Source organism: Silurus meridionalis, chromosome 14, assembly GCF_014805685.1.
Source record: "Silurus meridionalis isolate SWU-2019-XX chromosome 14, ASM1480568v1, whole genome shotgun sequence".
In the NCBI taxonomy this organism is placed as follows: domain Eukaryota; kingdom Metazoa; phylum Chordata; class Actinopteri; order Siluriformes; family Siluridae; genus Silurus; species Silurus meridionalis.
The window spans coordinates 20734498-20751276 of NC_060897.1; the positions used below are offsets into that span (position 1 = coordinate 20734498).

The 16779-nt window shown below is 34.0% G+C and overlaps 1 protein-coding gene across 1 annotated transcript in view; it reads left to right on the plus strand.

Moving 5' to 3' along the window:
• The first annotated feature begins 1130 nt into the window (after window positions 1–1130).
• The window catches only part of ighd (immunoglobulin heavy constant delta), a 111774-nt gene continuing 96125 nt past the window's right edge, over window positions 1131–16779 (plus strand). The window contains 3 exon segments of the mRNA XM_046865729.1: window positions 1131–1621; window positions 1741–2019; window positions 2865–3161. Coding sequence (XP_046721685.1) covers window positions 1579–1621; window positions 1741–2019; window positions 2865–3161 — 619 coding nt within the window. The 5' untranslated portion in view covers window positions 1131–1578.

Here is a 16779-nt window from a genome sequence, read left to right on the forward strand (position 1 = left end):
TACCAATATAGTAAATAAAATTATATAACACCAAAGTGCTGGAGAGCAGTACAATAATAAATGTCTGCAGGCAACAGTAAAGCATGGTGGAGGTTTCTTTAATGTTCGGGACTGCATTTCTGCATATGAAGTTGGAGATTGTCAGGATTAATGATGTCCTCAATGCAGAACAATACAATCAGAAACTTGTCTATAATGCAATACAATAGGAGAAGTGTTTGATATGCTGCAAATTAATTCTGCAGGAGGCCAACAAGCTCAAACATACAGCCAATGCCATTAAGAACTGTCTTCAGCGTAGAGAAGAACAAAGAGTCTCAACATCAATCTCAACATCATCAAGTCTGTCTGGGATTTCTTAAATAAACAGAATAATTTAAGGCATTCTACATCCACAGAAGATTTGTGGTAAGTTCTGCAAGATGTTTGGAACAACCTACCTAAGTATTTCCTTTGAAAAAATTTACCTAGAATAAATGACTTTTTTGCAGACGAAGGGTAATCATACAAAATATTGATTTTATTTGTATTTCTCTTCTGTTCATTCAAACAAATTTTAAGCCAGAAGCATTAGTAAACAATAAAACATTTAGGCATGCTGAAAATACAATAACAATATTATGATCTTTTAAGCTTTGCAGAGAGTTCCTATTACAAGGTTAACTGGGATACTAATCGGAAGGTCAAGTCCCAGTGTTGACAAGCTGCCATGCTTGGGGCCTTAAACAAGGCCTCTAACACTCTGTGCCCCAGATTCCTAATATTGCTATTTTACTGTGCTGTTAAGTGCATGTGACAGGTATAGAGCAGTTTCTTTAATTACTTTTCTAAAATTATAAGAGGACGAGCTACATCGCTGGCAGCCAGCAGAGGGCGCCCAATGAAATCAGCCAATCAGCAGAACTCAGTTACACAGAAATCTCCAGGCTCATTATCCTGGATTGCATACACCTGCCAGTCAGAGTACTTAAGGACTGCTTTTGCACCAGCATTCCGTCATACTTTTGTTGAGGGGTAATTGGTATGGAAGGTTGCAGCGTTTTTGACATTAGTGGGAAAAAAAAGAAAACAAAATGGATAAAAAATGTATGAGAAGAAAAAAGCTGAAAGAACACAAATAATCTTATAAGAATAAAAAAAAGGGAGATTAAATGAATGGCCAGAAAAGAAACGAAAGTATATAAGAAATGTAATTGAGACGTAACGATTTTAATTGATGCACAAAACACACCCAAAACTCTTTCTAAATTATGTCTTTTCTTTATAAAAAAACCTTGCTTGTAAATTCGTTTTTAAGCAGTTGGTTTTTTTTATTGTGCAGTGAACTGTACAATAGTGTTTATTGCAGGGGACAACATTTTAAAATCCTACTTTAGATATAAATACTATTATGAATCACCATTGACATCAATGCATTATCACTCATGTTGTTGCATTGTTGTATCAGCGTCTCTCTTTTATTCCCCCCCAAAAGCTAGAACTTATACTGCATGCAAATCTCCCTAACCTCAGACAGAGATAAATACACTGCAAATCCACAGCAGTCTGTGTGTTTAGTTGAATACAATAGAGGAATTAATGAACTGGCCTCTTCTTCTTCTTCTGATATCCTCTGTGTCCTGTGAGTAAACACGTATCTCCACACCTTACTCAGATTTCTATATGCTCTATATTTTGTTCTGAGTTGAAGTGAATAGTTTTAAATAGCTTCTGTATGTTTTATTGCTCTCCTCTTCTCAGATGTGTGTGGCATCAGTCTGACCTCGTCTCCTGCTGAGGTAAAACCTCCCGGATCCTCAGTGAAGTTGTCCTGTCAGATTTCTGGCTATCAGCTCACTGACTATGGCACAGGCTGGATCAGGCAGCCTCCAGGAAAAGCCTTGGAGTGGATCGGGATCATATGGGGTGGTGGAGGCATAGCGTCTGGAGCTTCTTTTAAAAGTCGCTTTAGCATCTCCCGAGACACGAGCAATAATGTGCTTTACTTGGATATCAGCAACCTGGTGGCAGAAGACACTGGTGTTTATTATTGTGCAAAGACACACAGCTGTACACCTCAGTGAGAGGACTGTACACAAACTTAACCTTTCATGTGTGATGTTTATTCTAAGTTAAAACATTTTTAAGTATGTTCAAGTAAAATAATTGTAATCAAGATCAAGTATATTGCACTCAATGAAAACTAAATGAACTTTGAGAATATTATCAGATTATTTCAGTCAATAGGAGTTCAAGGACATATAAGTGATTCATTCTATAATGCAAAAAAAAAAAAAGAACTCCCCCACACCAAATACAAACGCATGGATAGCCTCTAGATGGCAACATTGCATTGTTGTACACACCAAACATTTGAATACGATTTGTGCTTATTGTGTTTAAACCAAAAATCAATTATCAGATACATTTCACTAAATATATATGGGTTTGGAGTTCTGCTGAAGCAATAAGTAAGTCACTTGCAAATCACTTCCACTCAATCTGCATCCCCTCCTGAATAACAACATTTATTTTATGAAAAGAAAAAACACGCAACAATGGACACATTGCCACGTTATAAATAGCAACATGAATGTAGTGCAACCTCTGTTTGTGACTGAGATTTTTATACACCCATTGTGAAAATGGACACTCCTTATTCAAATTTCGTTAGATATAAACAGCAAGTTGAAGGTGTATCTGGTTATCAGGGTGGTCTCTGCTAACACTCCCAAACAATTTTGAGAATGATTTTAGGATACTGCATTTTATTTGTGCTAATTCCATGTATGTTTTACTGGTTTTCACATGATTCTCACTGGTAAAAAAAAAAGTCCTCACGTTTTTCTCAGCAGTATAACAAATTGTAATTCCTTTCTTTTCAGATTCTTATGGACAGTCCCTGACCTCCTCTGCTTCTGTGGTGAAGAGACCTGGAGAGTCGGTCACTCTGTCCTGTACTGTCTCTGGACTCTCGCTTAGCTGGTTACACTGGATCCGTCAGAAACCAGGACAAGGTCTGGAGTGGATCGGACGTATTGATAGTGGCACTGGCACTATATTCGCTCAGTCTCTACAGGGCCAGTTCTCCATCACTAAAGACACCGATAAAAACGTGCTGTATCTAGAAGTGAAGAGTCTGAAAGCTGAAGACACGGCTGTTTATTACTGTGCACGAGAATCACACTGATACAACAGACTGCAGAGCTGTACAACAACTTACACAAACACGTCCTCATGAGCTGTAAATATTCTCTCAGCAGGAAACTGAACCACAGAAAATGTTTGCCATGCATTTAGCCATTTTAATGGACCCATGTACTGTATATAAGAGGGCAAATCAATTCTTTGTTTATTAGATTAACACATTTAAGTTGAAACATTTAATTCCTTACAACAGTAAAACTCCATAATTCAATGCTTTTAAGAAGTGTCAATTTACCCATTACTCCATGCAAATCTCCACATCTTGCACACCATATAAACAGCCTGAAAATACACAATACAACAGACAAATCAGGAGCTCTTCTTCTCATATCCTCTGTACACACATCTCTCCACTTTACATTCTGAAAGTTTAAATGTGGCGTGTTTTAGTGTATATGGTTCTTCTAATTTCATTGTTTAACTCCCTCTTTGCCTCCTGCTTAGGTCAAACCTCATAGAGGATCTGTAAAGTCATCCTGTCAGATTCCTGGTTATGCATTCTCTCTAGATCAGGCATTCTTCAAGAAATGCCTTGGAGTGGATCACTGTACCTTTCTCACTTCAGCATCACCAGAGACATGAGCAACAGTGTGCTTTAATTGAATACCACACCAATTACTGTGATACTCTGATCTACCACTAAGGAAGATCACACAGAATTGCTAAGTAGATATGTTCTAGACAAAATAATTTTTTTATTTCCCATAGCAGTGGGATTCATCAGTCAATTAAGGTTTTTGGTCTGACTAGCTACATTTTTTTAAATAAATTACATACATGCTTGTAGGCCTACTAGGTTAAAATGCCAAAATGATTTGAATCTACATTCAGCAACCGCTGAAATACAGAGCAGTCTGTTACAAATAATTTTCAAGTGATATTTGTCAGGTTTCCTATAGTATCTTGCAGTAATCAGTTACTACCTTTCTTTGACCAGTTTAAACTTTACCAGTTTAACAGGTAGCCAGGTCAACATGACCTGTATTCTTTACAGAGTAGGTGTCCCAGGGTCAACATGACCTGTATTCTTTTCAGAGTGGGTGTCCCAGGGTCAACATGACCTGTATTCTTTACAGAGTAGGTGTCCCAGGGTCAACATGACCATATGTGTGTTGAAACATCCTATGCTTTGTTAAAGAGACTGAAAAGACATTTGGTGTCCATTAGCCTGCTGACAGGAAGTAAATTAGCTAACATTATCTTAGAGGAAAAAATAAATATTACTAACATTGTTTTATTAAATACTAACACAATCAAGATATAATAAAGGATTACAATTCTTAGTATTATTAATAGTAATTTGTGTGTGTGTGTGTGTGTGTGTGTGTGTGTGTGTGTGTGTGTGTGTGTGTGTGTGTGTGTGAGTGTGTGTGTGTGGTGTTTTTTTGTTTTTTTGGTGCCTGGCTACTTTTTTGTAGAATTGAATTAATCCTAATCCATGCTTTCACACTTTGTGTTTTAATAGAGAAAATATTTAACAACTTGGTAAAAGAAAGTTCACTGACAACAACATATTTTTTTCAAGTACAAATATCCAGATTATAGGCTACAATTTAAGAAAAAAATTGGAAGAAGCCTTTCGAATGACTGTAGTTTTATTTATTAATGGACAAAAAAACTAATCAGCCTGTACAGTCTAAGAAAATGCAAAGGTGGCAGTTTGAGAGTAATATATACAGTTATGTTGTAGTAGTAGTAGTAGTAGTAGTAGTATTTGTTGTTGTTGTTGTTGTTGTAGTTGTGTGTGTGTGTGTGTGTGTGTGTGTGTGTGTGTGTGTGTGTGTGTGTGTGTATACATGGTTATTGCTACAATATTTGCATTTGCATCACCTGGATCATTTGAAACACACTGCAACTCACAATCCAGAACTAACAAACCATCTCTTCTACTACAAGAATTTCTTTTTCTTTCTTTTAATTTATTTCCTCGTTCAGAGGTGATATTGAAAAATATCATATTGGAATATGAAAAATATTCAAACATATATATTGGAAAAATAAAACACTAACTTAAACTGTTTTATGGATTTTCTTTACTAGTATTTAGTGGTAAATATTTGCTTTGCAATAATACAGTGCTTTAGAACAACCTTTTTGAAATTAACTATATGTTTATATAAATCTTGGAAAATAAATTCTTGGTAAATGGTCCATATTTAATTTCCATAATGAACTTTTTTTCACAGAATTAATAGTTGAGTGTGCTTGGGCTAAAACATATCACATTCGTACTCACACTGCCAGTTCATATATCTTTACCCAAATTGATTTGTAGTAAAAATGTATGGGCAGGCTCAGGAGTTTATAGTCAATATGCAATTATTCAAATGTAATAGTCGATATGCATATTGATTATTAGAAATAAATTCTTATTAAAATGAGATAAATTTAAACAACATTCTTACATGCTAACAAACTTATTGGCTATTTTTCTTTTAAGGATTTCTCTAAAGTATGCATAGAAAATAGACAACAAATTTAAACAAAAATATTATTAAAATAAATATTTTAGTTGATGCAAAAAAAATAGCTTGGTGTTTTCCAAAAGTGCATCTAAAGTGAAGCATGACTTGCTTGAATTCCTTGCATGTGATTGGTTTTTGGGCAACAGTATATCATTGTGATAACAACGGCCACAGTGATTTGCACAGGCACAAAAACCTTCCTTTAGTCAAACAGTTGCATAAAAACTACCACCTACTGCAAGCCTGATATAAGTTGAGAGGGTTATTTCCAAGTACTGTAACTGTTCACTTGACTCAGAATAATATTTTTTTTATTTAATTTATGTAACTTATGTAAACACTGTATATCCTGCATTTGCTGCTATTGCACTTCTGGTTAAACCTAAACTGCATTTTGTTGTCTTGTACTTGTACGTGTGTAATGACAAAGTTGAATCTAATCTAATCTAATCTAATACAGGCAGCATCACACTATAGGATTTAATGTGATCTTTGTGTGTGTGTGTATTTTGGCAAGTAATCCCATGTGAACAATAAGGTTCATTTCATTTCACATGTAGATTCTTATGAATAATATGGGCTCCAAAGAGAATGTCAAATGAACCCCAATATACAAAATGTTCAATGTTTTTGAATGGTGTTGATCACATATACAGAATTAGTTGTATTTTGACGCAAGTGAAATGTGATTGTTTCCATGTGAGGTCCTGCTGCGTTTCTTACTTGTCTTGTTGGTCTATTGGTTGATTTTATAGGGGATCAAGAAATATTTCCAAACAACTGAACTAACTATTCATTAAATAAATGGTTGTCAATAATTGTGTATACCCATCTGTCAGATGTAAAGACTTTTCCAATAAATAACTCTGACACATTGCTTTATATAAATAAAACAATTTAATCCAAAAATTCAAACAGATTGGAATTATATAATATAAACACAAAGTCTAGGATGTTCAGAGGATTTTTTTGTCAACTGCTGTGAACACTGGTTATTGAAGGTATTTGTGATGGTATGAATCAATGTGATATACGGGGGGGGTATCACAGTGATTCAAACCATGACAAAATCCTCTAGAAGATTTGGGACAGAAGCCTCATATAGCACAACTCCCATCACCATTCTGCAAACTGCAACAACACTACTCTCAATAAAGGTTCTACAGAATAAGTTTCAGAAATAGAACACTAAATTGTCTAAAATTTTTCAGAAAAACAACTTTCAGTCAAAAGTGCAGCATTTTCACCTCACAGTTCCTGTGCAACACGTTTAATACTAAACTTTCTTCTTGTGCTCAATTTTTTTTTTTTCCCCACATATGGGTTTTATCTGGGTTCTCTGTTTTTTTTCCACATGAAATACATGCCAGAAGACTGAATGTTTTAGAAAGAATAGCCCCTAATAAAGAGTGTATTTTATGTGCATTGTTAACACAGATTAAATATAGACTACAGGAAATCAAAGCTGTTTTACAGAAAATAAAGGAAAATTAAACCAAAAATATTAAAATAACTATTTTAGGTGAGTCAAAAAATTGATTAGTGTGTTGCTAGTGCATCTAAATTGAAGCATTACTTGCCTGAATTCCTTGCATGTGGAGGTAAAATGGTGATGGTGGTTTTTGTGCTGCTGTATACCGTTGTGATAACTACGCCCACGTTGATTTGCACAGACACAAAAACCTCCCTCCAGTCACGAAAAGTTGCATTAAAATACAATCATCTGCAAGCCTGCGAGCTGAAAGGGAAAATTTCCAAGTCCTGTAACTGTACACAAGGCTCACTATAAAAATGTCTAGAGCATTTTAATAAAGTGTTCTAATAAAGGCAGCATCACTTTATAGGGGGAAAAGTGCATTTATTGTGATCATGTTTGTTTTTTGCAAGAAATCCCATGTGAAAAATAAGGTTCATTTCACATTTGGAGTCATGTGAATAATATGAATAATAATCCTGAGAGAATGTAAAATAAATTTCTACATGCAGTAGAAAAATGTTGATTATGTACAGAATTGATTGTTTTGAAGCATATGATTCGAGTGAAACGTGATTGTTTCCATGTACGTGTCTGCTGTGTTTCTTACTAGTCTTACTGATACATTGGTAGATTTTTAGGACCCTGAAAAAAATTTTTTTCAACTGTTAACTATTCATTTAATTAAAGACTGTCAGTAATTGTGTACTGTATACCCAGTATCTGTCAGATGTAAATATTTTTATTATTAGAATTATCACACATAAATGAAATAATTTAGTCCAAAAATCCAAACAGATTGGAATTAATATAAACGCAAAGTCTAGCAAGTACAAAGGCTTTTTGTCAGTTGCTGTGTTGAACACTGGGGATTGAAGGTATTTGTTGTGGTATGAATCAGTGTGCAATATATAGCTACGGGGACTCACAGTGATTATAACCATGACAAAATCCACCAAGAGATTTGTGATAGATGAGTCATGAAGTACAACTCCCATCACCATACTGCAAACTGTAAGACCAAGTGGACTACTCCCTATAAAAGTAGTGTTTATAGATTGTCTCCATAAATTGTTCTAAATTGTCTTAAACATTTCAGAAAATGGGTTTCTTCTGGGTTCTCTGGTTTCCTTTTACATATCAAACTACTTGCCAGAAGGTTAAACATTGAAGAAATATTTCCCATTAAAAAGTGTGTATTTTTTGAGTCCATGGTTTCTTACATTGAATTTGTATCCAGGATATATTCAATTTTCTTTCTTAAGCCATTCCAGTGTGGTTTTGGCCTTGTGCTTGGAATAGTTGTTCTGCTGAAAGGTGAATTTCCTCCCAAGCCTCAGCTTCTTTATCTTTGTCTCATCTAAAAAAAAAACCTTTGTTTCAGACTTGACAACCTCCCATATAAGCCGCTGTTAAGAAATGCTCTTGATATGCTTTTTTGTGCTCTATAAATCTTAATATTAATTAAAGGCAGTGCTTGGATGGTATGATGCAGCCTCTACTTGATTATTGACCCAAATGTGCCAACCAAGACATCCAAACACTTTCATGTGTTTTTTGGATAATATTTTTGCAGTTATTTTCTAACATGGGTGCAATGTCACTTTGCAATACTTGATTTGTGTTTTCATTCTTTAAAAATAAAACATCAAACAGATTGAAATTTTAGTTTACTTTGTAATTGGTCAGGTATCTGAATAATTTTATAAAGAACTGCGATTATATATTTCACAGGCTCAAATAACTGTAAAAACAATCTGTGCTTTAAATTTAATATAATTATTTTTAATGCTTGGATCCAATCAATGACTGCCTGATGGACATCAGCAAATTTCTAGGTCTTCACTCTACCCACCTTCAGTTACTGTTTTTCTTTCTGACTCAGTTTTGTCTTAACTAGGTTTTGGGTCATTATCCCTCTGTCTTGTGAGGTGAAGCAGTATGGCAGCATGTGACAGAGTCTAAGCAGAAATTGTAGTTATATACACCTATGAATAAATCCTGCCACTTCTATCAGCAGTTACAGCATCAATAAACACCAGTGACCAAGTGGTACTCTGATACTCTTCTAATTCTGGTAGAATGTTTTTCATCTCTTCAAACAATATTGTTCAAGATTTTTCTTTTTCTTTATCACATTTGTCAAAAGCTATTTGTAGTTGAATGATTCTAGGAGAATTTGTACAAAAATGTCCACAAAATTGCTAATTAGTTTTAACGCAAACAAATAATCTATTTTTATATAACTCTTTACTGTATAAAAATGTCTATCTATGCCAAAATATGTATACTTTGGGATTAGAAATGAAAAGGCATTTAAAGTCACGGTTAATGTATTAACATGGAGAATGTTTTTGCAGCAGAGTTTATCACAGTGTGGTGGAGTGGCAGCACAGTGTTTTAAGCCATTACAAAAACCTGCTTCTGAGACTGAACATCTCTTCACATGTTAAAGACTTTCATTACCAAAAACATTCAATATATTCAATGAGTCAATATTTAGTGTTGACCCTTTTTCTTCATGAGCTCTGCAGTCTTCTCTGCCATGCTGGATATCAGCTTGTTGGCCAAATCCTGACTAACTCTGATGCATTATTGCCTTATAAGTGCTTGCAATTGATTAGAATTTGTGAGCTTCTGCTTGTCCACTTGCTTTTTGTGGACTGACAACAGGTTCTCTAAATTGCTCCTGGATTGATGGGGCAAGTTGCTCTTGCAGATCATTTTGATACCATTCGGTATTCATGGCTGTGTTTTTGGGCAGAATTGGGTGAGGGTCCACCCTTTTCAATGAAAAGAGAGATCCACACATGGATGGCAAAAAAAGGAAAAAAAAATATATGAATGTAAACCTGAAATATTTTATTGGTAATATTGGTAGTTTTATTCATGTTGGTAAAAATATACCACAATTTGTATACTTTGGCATTAGAAGTGCAAAGTTACAGCCACATTTAATATGTTTACATGGAGTGTGTTTTTGCAGCAGAGTTTATCACTGTGTGGGGGCAACACAGTGTTTGAAGTCATTACAAAAACCTACTGCTGAGACTGAACTCTGGGTAGAAGATGTTATAAAATATCCATAAAATTACAGTGATTACCGCTTTGATCAATGAAACGGTTATTAGCACCGTATAGTGTAAACAAGTATTCTGGATGTGGACTACAAACACTGTTTCAGCAACCAATGTGTCTTTGTGCATAAATTTCCATAAGTTTGGTTGAAAGATCAGTCTATGCCCATCTTAATCTCCTTGCAGAGGCAATCAGGTTCATCACCCACTATGTCACTTCTTCCAAATTTTACAGCTGCTTTTGGGTGTCTTCCTATCTATCCTCTTCTAATCGCTCCTCAAGTGTCATGTTCAAAAAGTTTAGGTTAATTTTAATCTGACCATAACCCATGATTCTGTGTATTTCCGGTGATGCTTAATAAATAATAAGCAATAAATTGTGTGTGTTGATATCTGTCTATGTATTGAAAACATTCATTCAATTCATATATATTACTTCCTGGAGACTGACCTCAACTACATAAAAAATATAATAAAAATTAAATGTATAAAAAAAATAATTGATTAAAATAAAGAATTAGTTTTATTTAAGATGATTTAGTATGTTTATACTTTTGCTAAAATTCCAATATTTCTAAAGTATTTTCTATAATATTTTTATATTACTTTTTTGTTATTATTATTTCATGCAGGGTGACTGCATCTATTGCTCATTTAACATCTGGAAGTTGTTTTTGTAACAGAGTGTATCACTGTGGGTGGATGGGGCACAGTGGTTCAGACCATTACAAAAACCCATAGGGCTGTGCAGATGATGTTTAATTACTATTCACTAAAAGCTACTTAATATTTTAAAAAGAGAATAATATATAATACTGAAATATTAGGAAGCCTGAAGGAAATTAACACCTAGCTCTCCATGATGCAGGTGTTTCCTGATGTGGCCTTTAAGCCTCATGTAGTAATCACCAACTGGAAAGTACCTTAAAGTACCCAGCAACTGTTCCCTGCACCCTCACTCTATATTCCTGTTGCCAAAAATAGTCGTGTGTGTGTGTGTGTGTGTGTGTGTGTGTGTGTGTGTGTGTGTGTGTGTGTGTGTGTGTGTGTGTGTGTGTGTGTGTGTGTGTGTGTTTAGAAGGTTTTAGATACTGTTTTGCTGCTCTATCAGCCCCCAGACTTCAGTTTTGCTTGTCACTGTGCCCCAAAGTTAAGGTTTGCTGAAATTTTATCTGTCTATCAATAAAAGTGGTGAAAATCCAAATGTAATGGTGTGACCTTTTCAAAACATTTACATTTAGGACATTGCCCAGTTGCTGTCCGTATTCACAGCAATTCTCCGAAAATTTGGCTACTAAAATTTTAGTGACTTTCACTTCTCAGGAATGAATTACTATAACTAGAGGAAGTGTATGTTATGTAAAGAAAAGCATAGTGAGGATAGTAGTCTTTTGAAACAAGACACAGGTGTCTCCATTTACATCATACAACTGATCAGTCAAGTGAGAAATGATCAAGGACAGGACTGATCTGCTAACTTCAGTGAAGTGAATAACAGGATTGATTAGTATCAAATGCTGAACTTAAGGATCATGAGGCCTAAATCTTTTATAAATCAATTAAACTGGCCATTTTGAAATTGTGCAGAGGATGCATGCTTATGTGCAGGTCAATCAGATATTTTTCTTTTTTTCCACAGTTTTCTGTATGACCTTTTTGTTTTTATTATTAGCATAAGAAATGGTAGCAATAGTTATTGGAATCAAAAAGCAAAATATGAGCTATTTCTTAGAGATTATATTTCTTATAATACAATATTACTTGTAAAACGTACAAAATCATTTTATAAGGTGTTTTTAGTTTTTAGTTTATTTGAATTCTGTACTTTGTACAAATTAATTTATGAAATAATCTGGCTTTGCCAATAAGTCCTGACTGTAATGATAAAGTAATAATTTCTGTAGTGACTAAATCATTGGCTCAGTCAGCATAAGGGGGTTGTTTTTGTAACTGAGTGTGTCATTGTGATGACTGGAACCACAATGGTTTGTCCCATTACAAAAACCTTTTGCTGAAACTGAGGACCTCATTATTAAATGAAACGTGTTTGGACTCTTATGATCAGTACTTGGGAACTGCTTTTATTATTTCTTGAAGAAACAAGTAGTTTAAATTTACATCTGATATTTTATATAGGGGTTGAGGGTCAGGGCTCTGTGCAGACCACTTGGGTTTACCTTTTACTGAAATCCATATCTGTGCTTTTACCCAAGAGAAAACAAAGTTCCTTAATAATAATAAAATGCATATTAATTCAATTTACAGTTGTGTGTAGTTTTGTTCTGGAAAAATAGCTATTTTGCCTAAATATTATATTTATCACTTATTATTTTGTGAATGATTTAGTTTAAGAAAACTTTGTTTTGTACAAATTCTAAAATAATTTGGCTCATTTTCTTTACTGTAATTATAACTTGACCCAATCATTATTGTGGTGAATAAATAAAAGGGGATGGTTTTTGTAGCTGAGTGTATCAGTGTGCTATATATCTGGGTGGGGCCACAGTGGTTTATCCCATTGCAAAAACCTGTAGCTGAATCGACCAAATGAGTATCAAATGAAGCAAGTGTGAACTCTTAAGCAGTTCTTAAACACAACACTTCTTACATTTCAAAGAGAAACATGTTGGAGTTTACATTTGATCATTTCTTTTAATAAAAAATGTATCAATAAGGTTTGTCCATGTTGAGCTGATCAGGGGTCAGTTGCTGCTGAAAGAACAAAGAGGCTTGAAGTAGGGTATTAATAATAAGTTGATTGTTTGAGGGTCAGGGCTCTGTGCAAACCGTATTTAAAACTGATCTGACCATCACACAATTCCAGTTACAGTTTTACTGTATCTGTGATATTTCCCAAGAAAAACATAGATGTTCAACTTTACTGACTGAGACTGTGGAGAAAGTAACTCAGGATTCATTGTGTAATGTCCGATTTACATTCCATATTCATAATCTGGTGTCTCTCATTGCTGAAATAACTGTTTTATCAGCATAAAGCTGTGGTCACATTACACTGTTCATTCTAGAAGAATAAAATGATTAATTAGTATCAAATGCTGCACTTAAGTTAAACAACATAAGCTTTTAGACATAATGACAATCAGTGACCGATAAAAATTATTGAAAATTTTAAAAACACTTTCTAAATATTATCATGAGGCCCAAATCCTGACTGATAGATCTTTAGAATATATGGAGGTCTTCTATACCAGTATACAGTAGCAGACAACTTAAGTGAATTCTAAAATTATTCTGTGGATGTATGTTCATGTGCAGGTGTTTTGAAAGCTCTTGTTTTCTACAGTTTTCTGTATGACCTTTTGTTTTTATTATTAGCATAAGAAATGGTAGCAATAGTTATTGGAATCAAAAAGCAAAATATGAGCTATTTCTTAGAGATTATATTTCTTATAATACAATATTACTTGTAAAACGTACAAAATCATTTTATAAGGTGTTTTTAGTTTTTAGTTTATTTGAATTCTGTACTTTGTACAAATTAATTTATGAAATAATCTGGCTTTGCCAATAAGTCCTGACTGTAATGATAAAGTAATAATTTCTGTAGTGACTAAATCATTGGCTCAGTCAGCATAAGGGGGTTGTTTTTGTAACTGAGTGTGTCATTGTGATGACTGGAACCACAATGGTTTGTCCCATTACAAAAACCTTTTGCTGAAACTGAGGACCTCATTATTAAATGAAACGTGTTTGGACTCTTATGATCAGTACTTGGGAACTGCTTTTATTATTTCTTGAAGAAACAAGTAGTTTAAATTTACATCTGATATTTTATATAGGGGTTGAGGTCAGGGCTCTGTGCAGACCACTTGGGTTTACCTTTTACTGAAATCCATATCTGTGCTTTTACCCAAGAGAAAACAAAGTTCCTTAATAATAATAAAATGCATATTAATTCAATTTACAGTTGTGTGTAGTTTTGTTCTGGAAAAATAGCTATTTTGCCTAAATATTATATTTATCACTTATTATTTTGTGAATGATTTAGTTTAAGAAAACTTTGTTTTGTACAAATTCTAAAATAATTTGGCTCATTTTCTTTACTGTAATTATAACTTGACCCAATCATTATTGTGGTGAATAAATAAAAGGGGATGGTTTTTGTAGCTGAGTGTATCAGTGTGCTATATATCTGGGTGGGGCCACAGTGGTTTATCCCATTGCAAAAACCTGTAGCTGAATCGACCAAATGAGTATCAAATGAAGCAAGTGTGAACTCTTAAGCAGTTCTTAAACACAACACTTCTTACATTTCAAAGAGAAACATGTTGGAGTTTACATTTGATCATTTCTTTTAATAAAAAAAATGTATCAATAAGGTTTGTCCATGTTGAGCTGATCAGGGGGTCAGTTGCTGCTGAAAGAACAAAGAGGCTTGAAGTAGGGTATTAATAATAAGTTGATTGTTTGAGGGTCAGGGCTCTGTGCAAACCGTATTTAAAACTGATCTGACCATCACACAATTCCAGTTACAGTTTTACTGTATCTGTGATATTTCCCAAGAAAAAACATAGATGTTCAACTTTACACGCCCGTGGAGAAAGTAACTCAGGATTCATTGTGTAATGTCCGATTTACATTCCATATTCATAATCTGGTGTCTCTCATTGCTGAAATAACTGTTTTATCAGCATAAAGCTGTGGTCACATTACACTGTTCATTCTAGAAGAATAAAATGATTAATTAGTATCAAATGCTGCACTTAAGTTAAACAACATAAGCTTTTAGACATAATGACAATCAGTGACCGATAAAAAATTATTGAAAATTTTAAAAACACTTTCTAAATATTATCATGAGGCCCAAATCCTGACTGATAGATCTTTAGAATATATGGAGGTCTTCTATACCAGTATACAGTAGCAGACAACTTAAGTGAATTCTAAAATTATTCTGTGGATGTATGTTCATGTGCAGGTGTTTTGAAAGCTCTTGTTTTCTACAGCTCGATGTTTGATGATGGTTTCAACATGTGCATCTTCATATTTATACTTCATAGGCACAGACAATAGTAGCGATATAGTTGCCTGGAATCATAGAAAAATGCATATAATTCAAATATACATATGTATTGTTTGTTGTTGTTCTGGAGCAAAAGAATGTAATTTTTTTTTTTATTATATTTATTACTTTTGTATTATTTTGTATATTGCTTAGTTATTAGGTTAATTTAATTCCATACAAATTAATTTATGAAATAATCTGTCTCTTTCTTTTGACTGTAATAACAGTAATAATTTTTGTTTTCACTAAATCATTGGCTCAGTCATCATAAGGGGGATGTTTTTGTAATTGAGTGTATCAATGTGTATATAGTGGCAGCTGGAGCCACAGTGGTTTATCTCATTACAAAAACCTTGTCATATGTCAGTTTAACTCAAGACCTAATAAATATTAAATGGAGTTTGTACTCTTTATTTTCAGTATTTGAGAACTGCTTATAATATTTCTTGAAGAAACGTAGCTTGAATTCACATCTGATATTTTATATAGGGGTTGAGGGTCAGGGCTCTGTGCAGACCACTTAAGATCTTATCACTAACATTCCACATTTAAGATCTGATCACCACATATGATTCCAATTCCAATTTTATTATTTACTGAATACCATATCTGTGCTTTTACAGAAGAGAACAAAAAGATTTTCAACTTTATATTTGAAGACTTAGACTGTAGAGGAAGTAACTCAGGGTCTACTGTAATCTCCTTTTCACATTCTATATTTATAATATGCTATCACTCATTGCTGAAACAGCAGGTTTTCCTCAGCATAAAGCTGTGGTCACACTATACTTCTCATTCCACTGATTTCCATTCAAAACATGGGAAGTTTAAACCCTTACTTTCGAATATGTATCAAAACAAGTAATCGATAGACATCACGTGGTGACCTCTACAGGAAATACAATATGATGAAACACTGATTGCACAGCATCTTGTTTTATACAGCTTTAAAATAATAAAATTATTTTTAAAAAGTTGTCCAGTTTGCAGTGGCTGCATACACAGATTGTATATTTTGTTGTCATGTCTGGTTGCTGTCCAAATTTGTAGAATTATTTGTGGTGAATAAATTGGTGGCTCACTCAGTATAAGGGAGTTGTTTTTGTAACTGAGTGTATCAGTGTGTAACCAATACGGCTACGGCCACAGTGGTTTTTCACATTACAAAAACCTGTAGCTGAAACTAAAGACCAAATAGATATCAAATGAAGCAAGTTTGATCTCTGAACTGTTGTGTTTGAGAACTGCTTCTTACATTTCAAAGAGAAACATGTTGTTTGAGTTTACATTTGATCATTTTTTTAAAGAAAAAAAGTATCAATAAGGTTTGTCCATATTGAGCGGATCAGGGGGGTCAGTTGCTTTAGAAAAAAAAAAAAGAAAAAAGAGGCTTAAAGGAGGATACTAATAATAACTTAAGGGGTTTGAGGGTCAGGGCTCTGTGCAAACCGTATTTAAAATTGATCTGACCATCACACAATTCCAGTTACAGTTTTACTGTTTACTGAATTCCATATCTGTGATTTTACCCAAGAAAAAACATAGATGTTC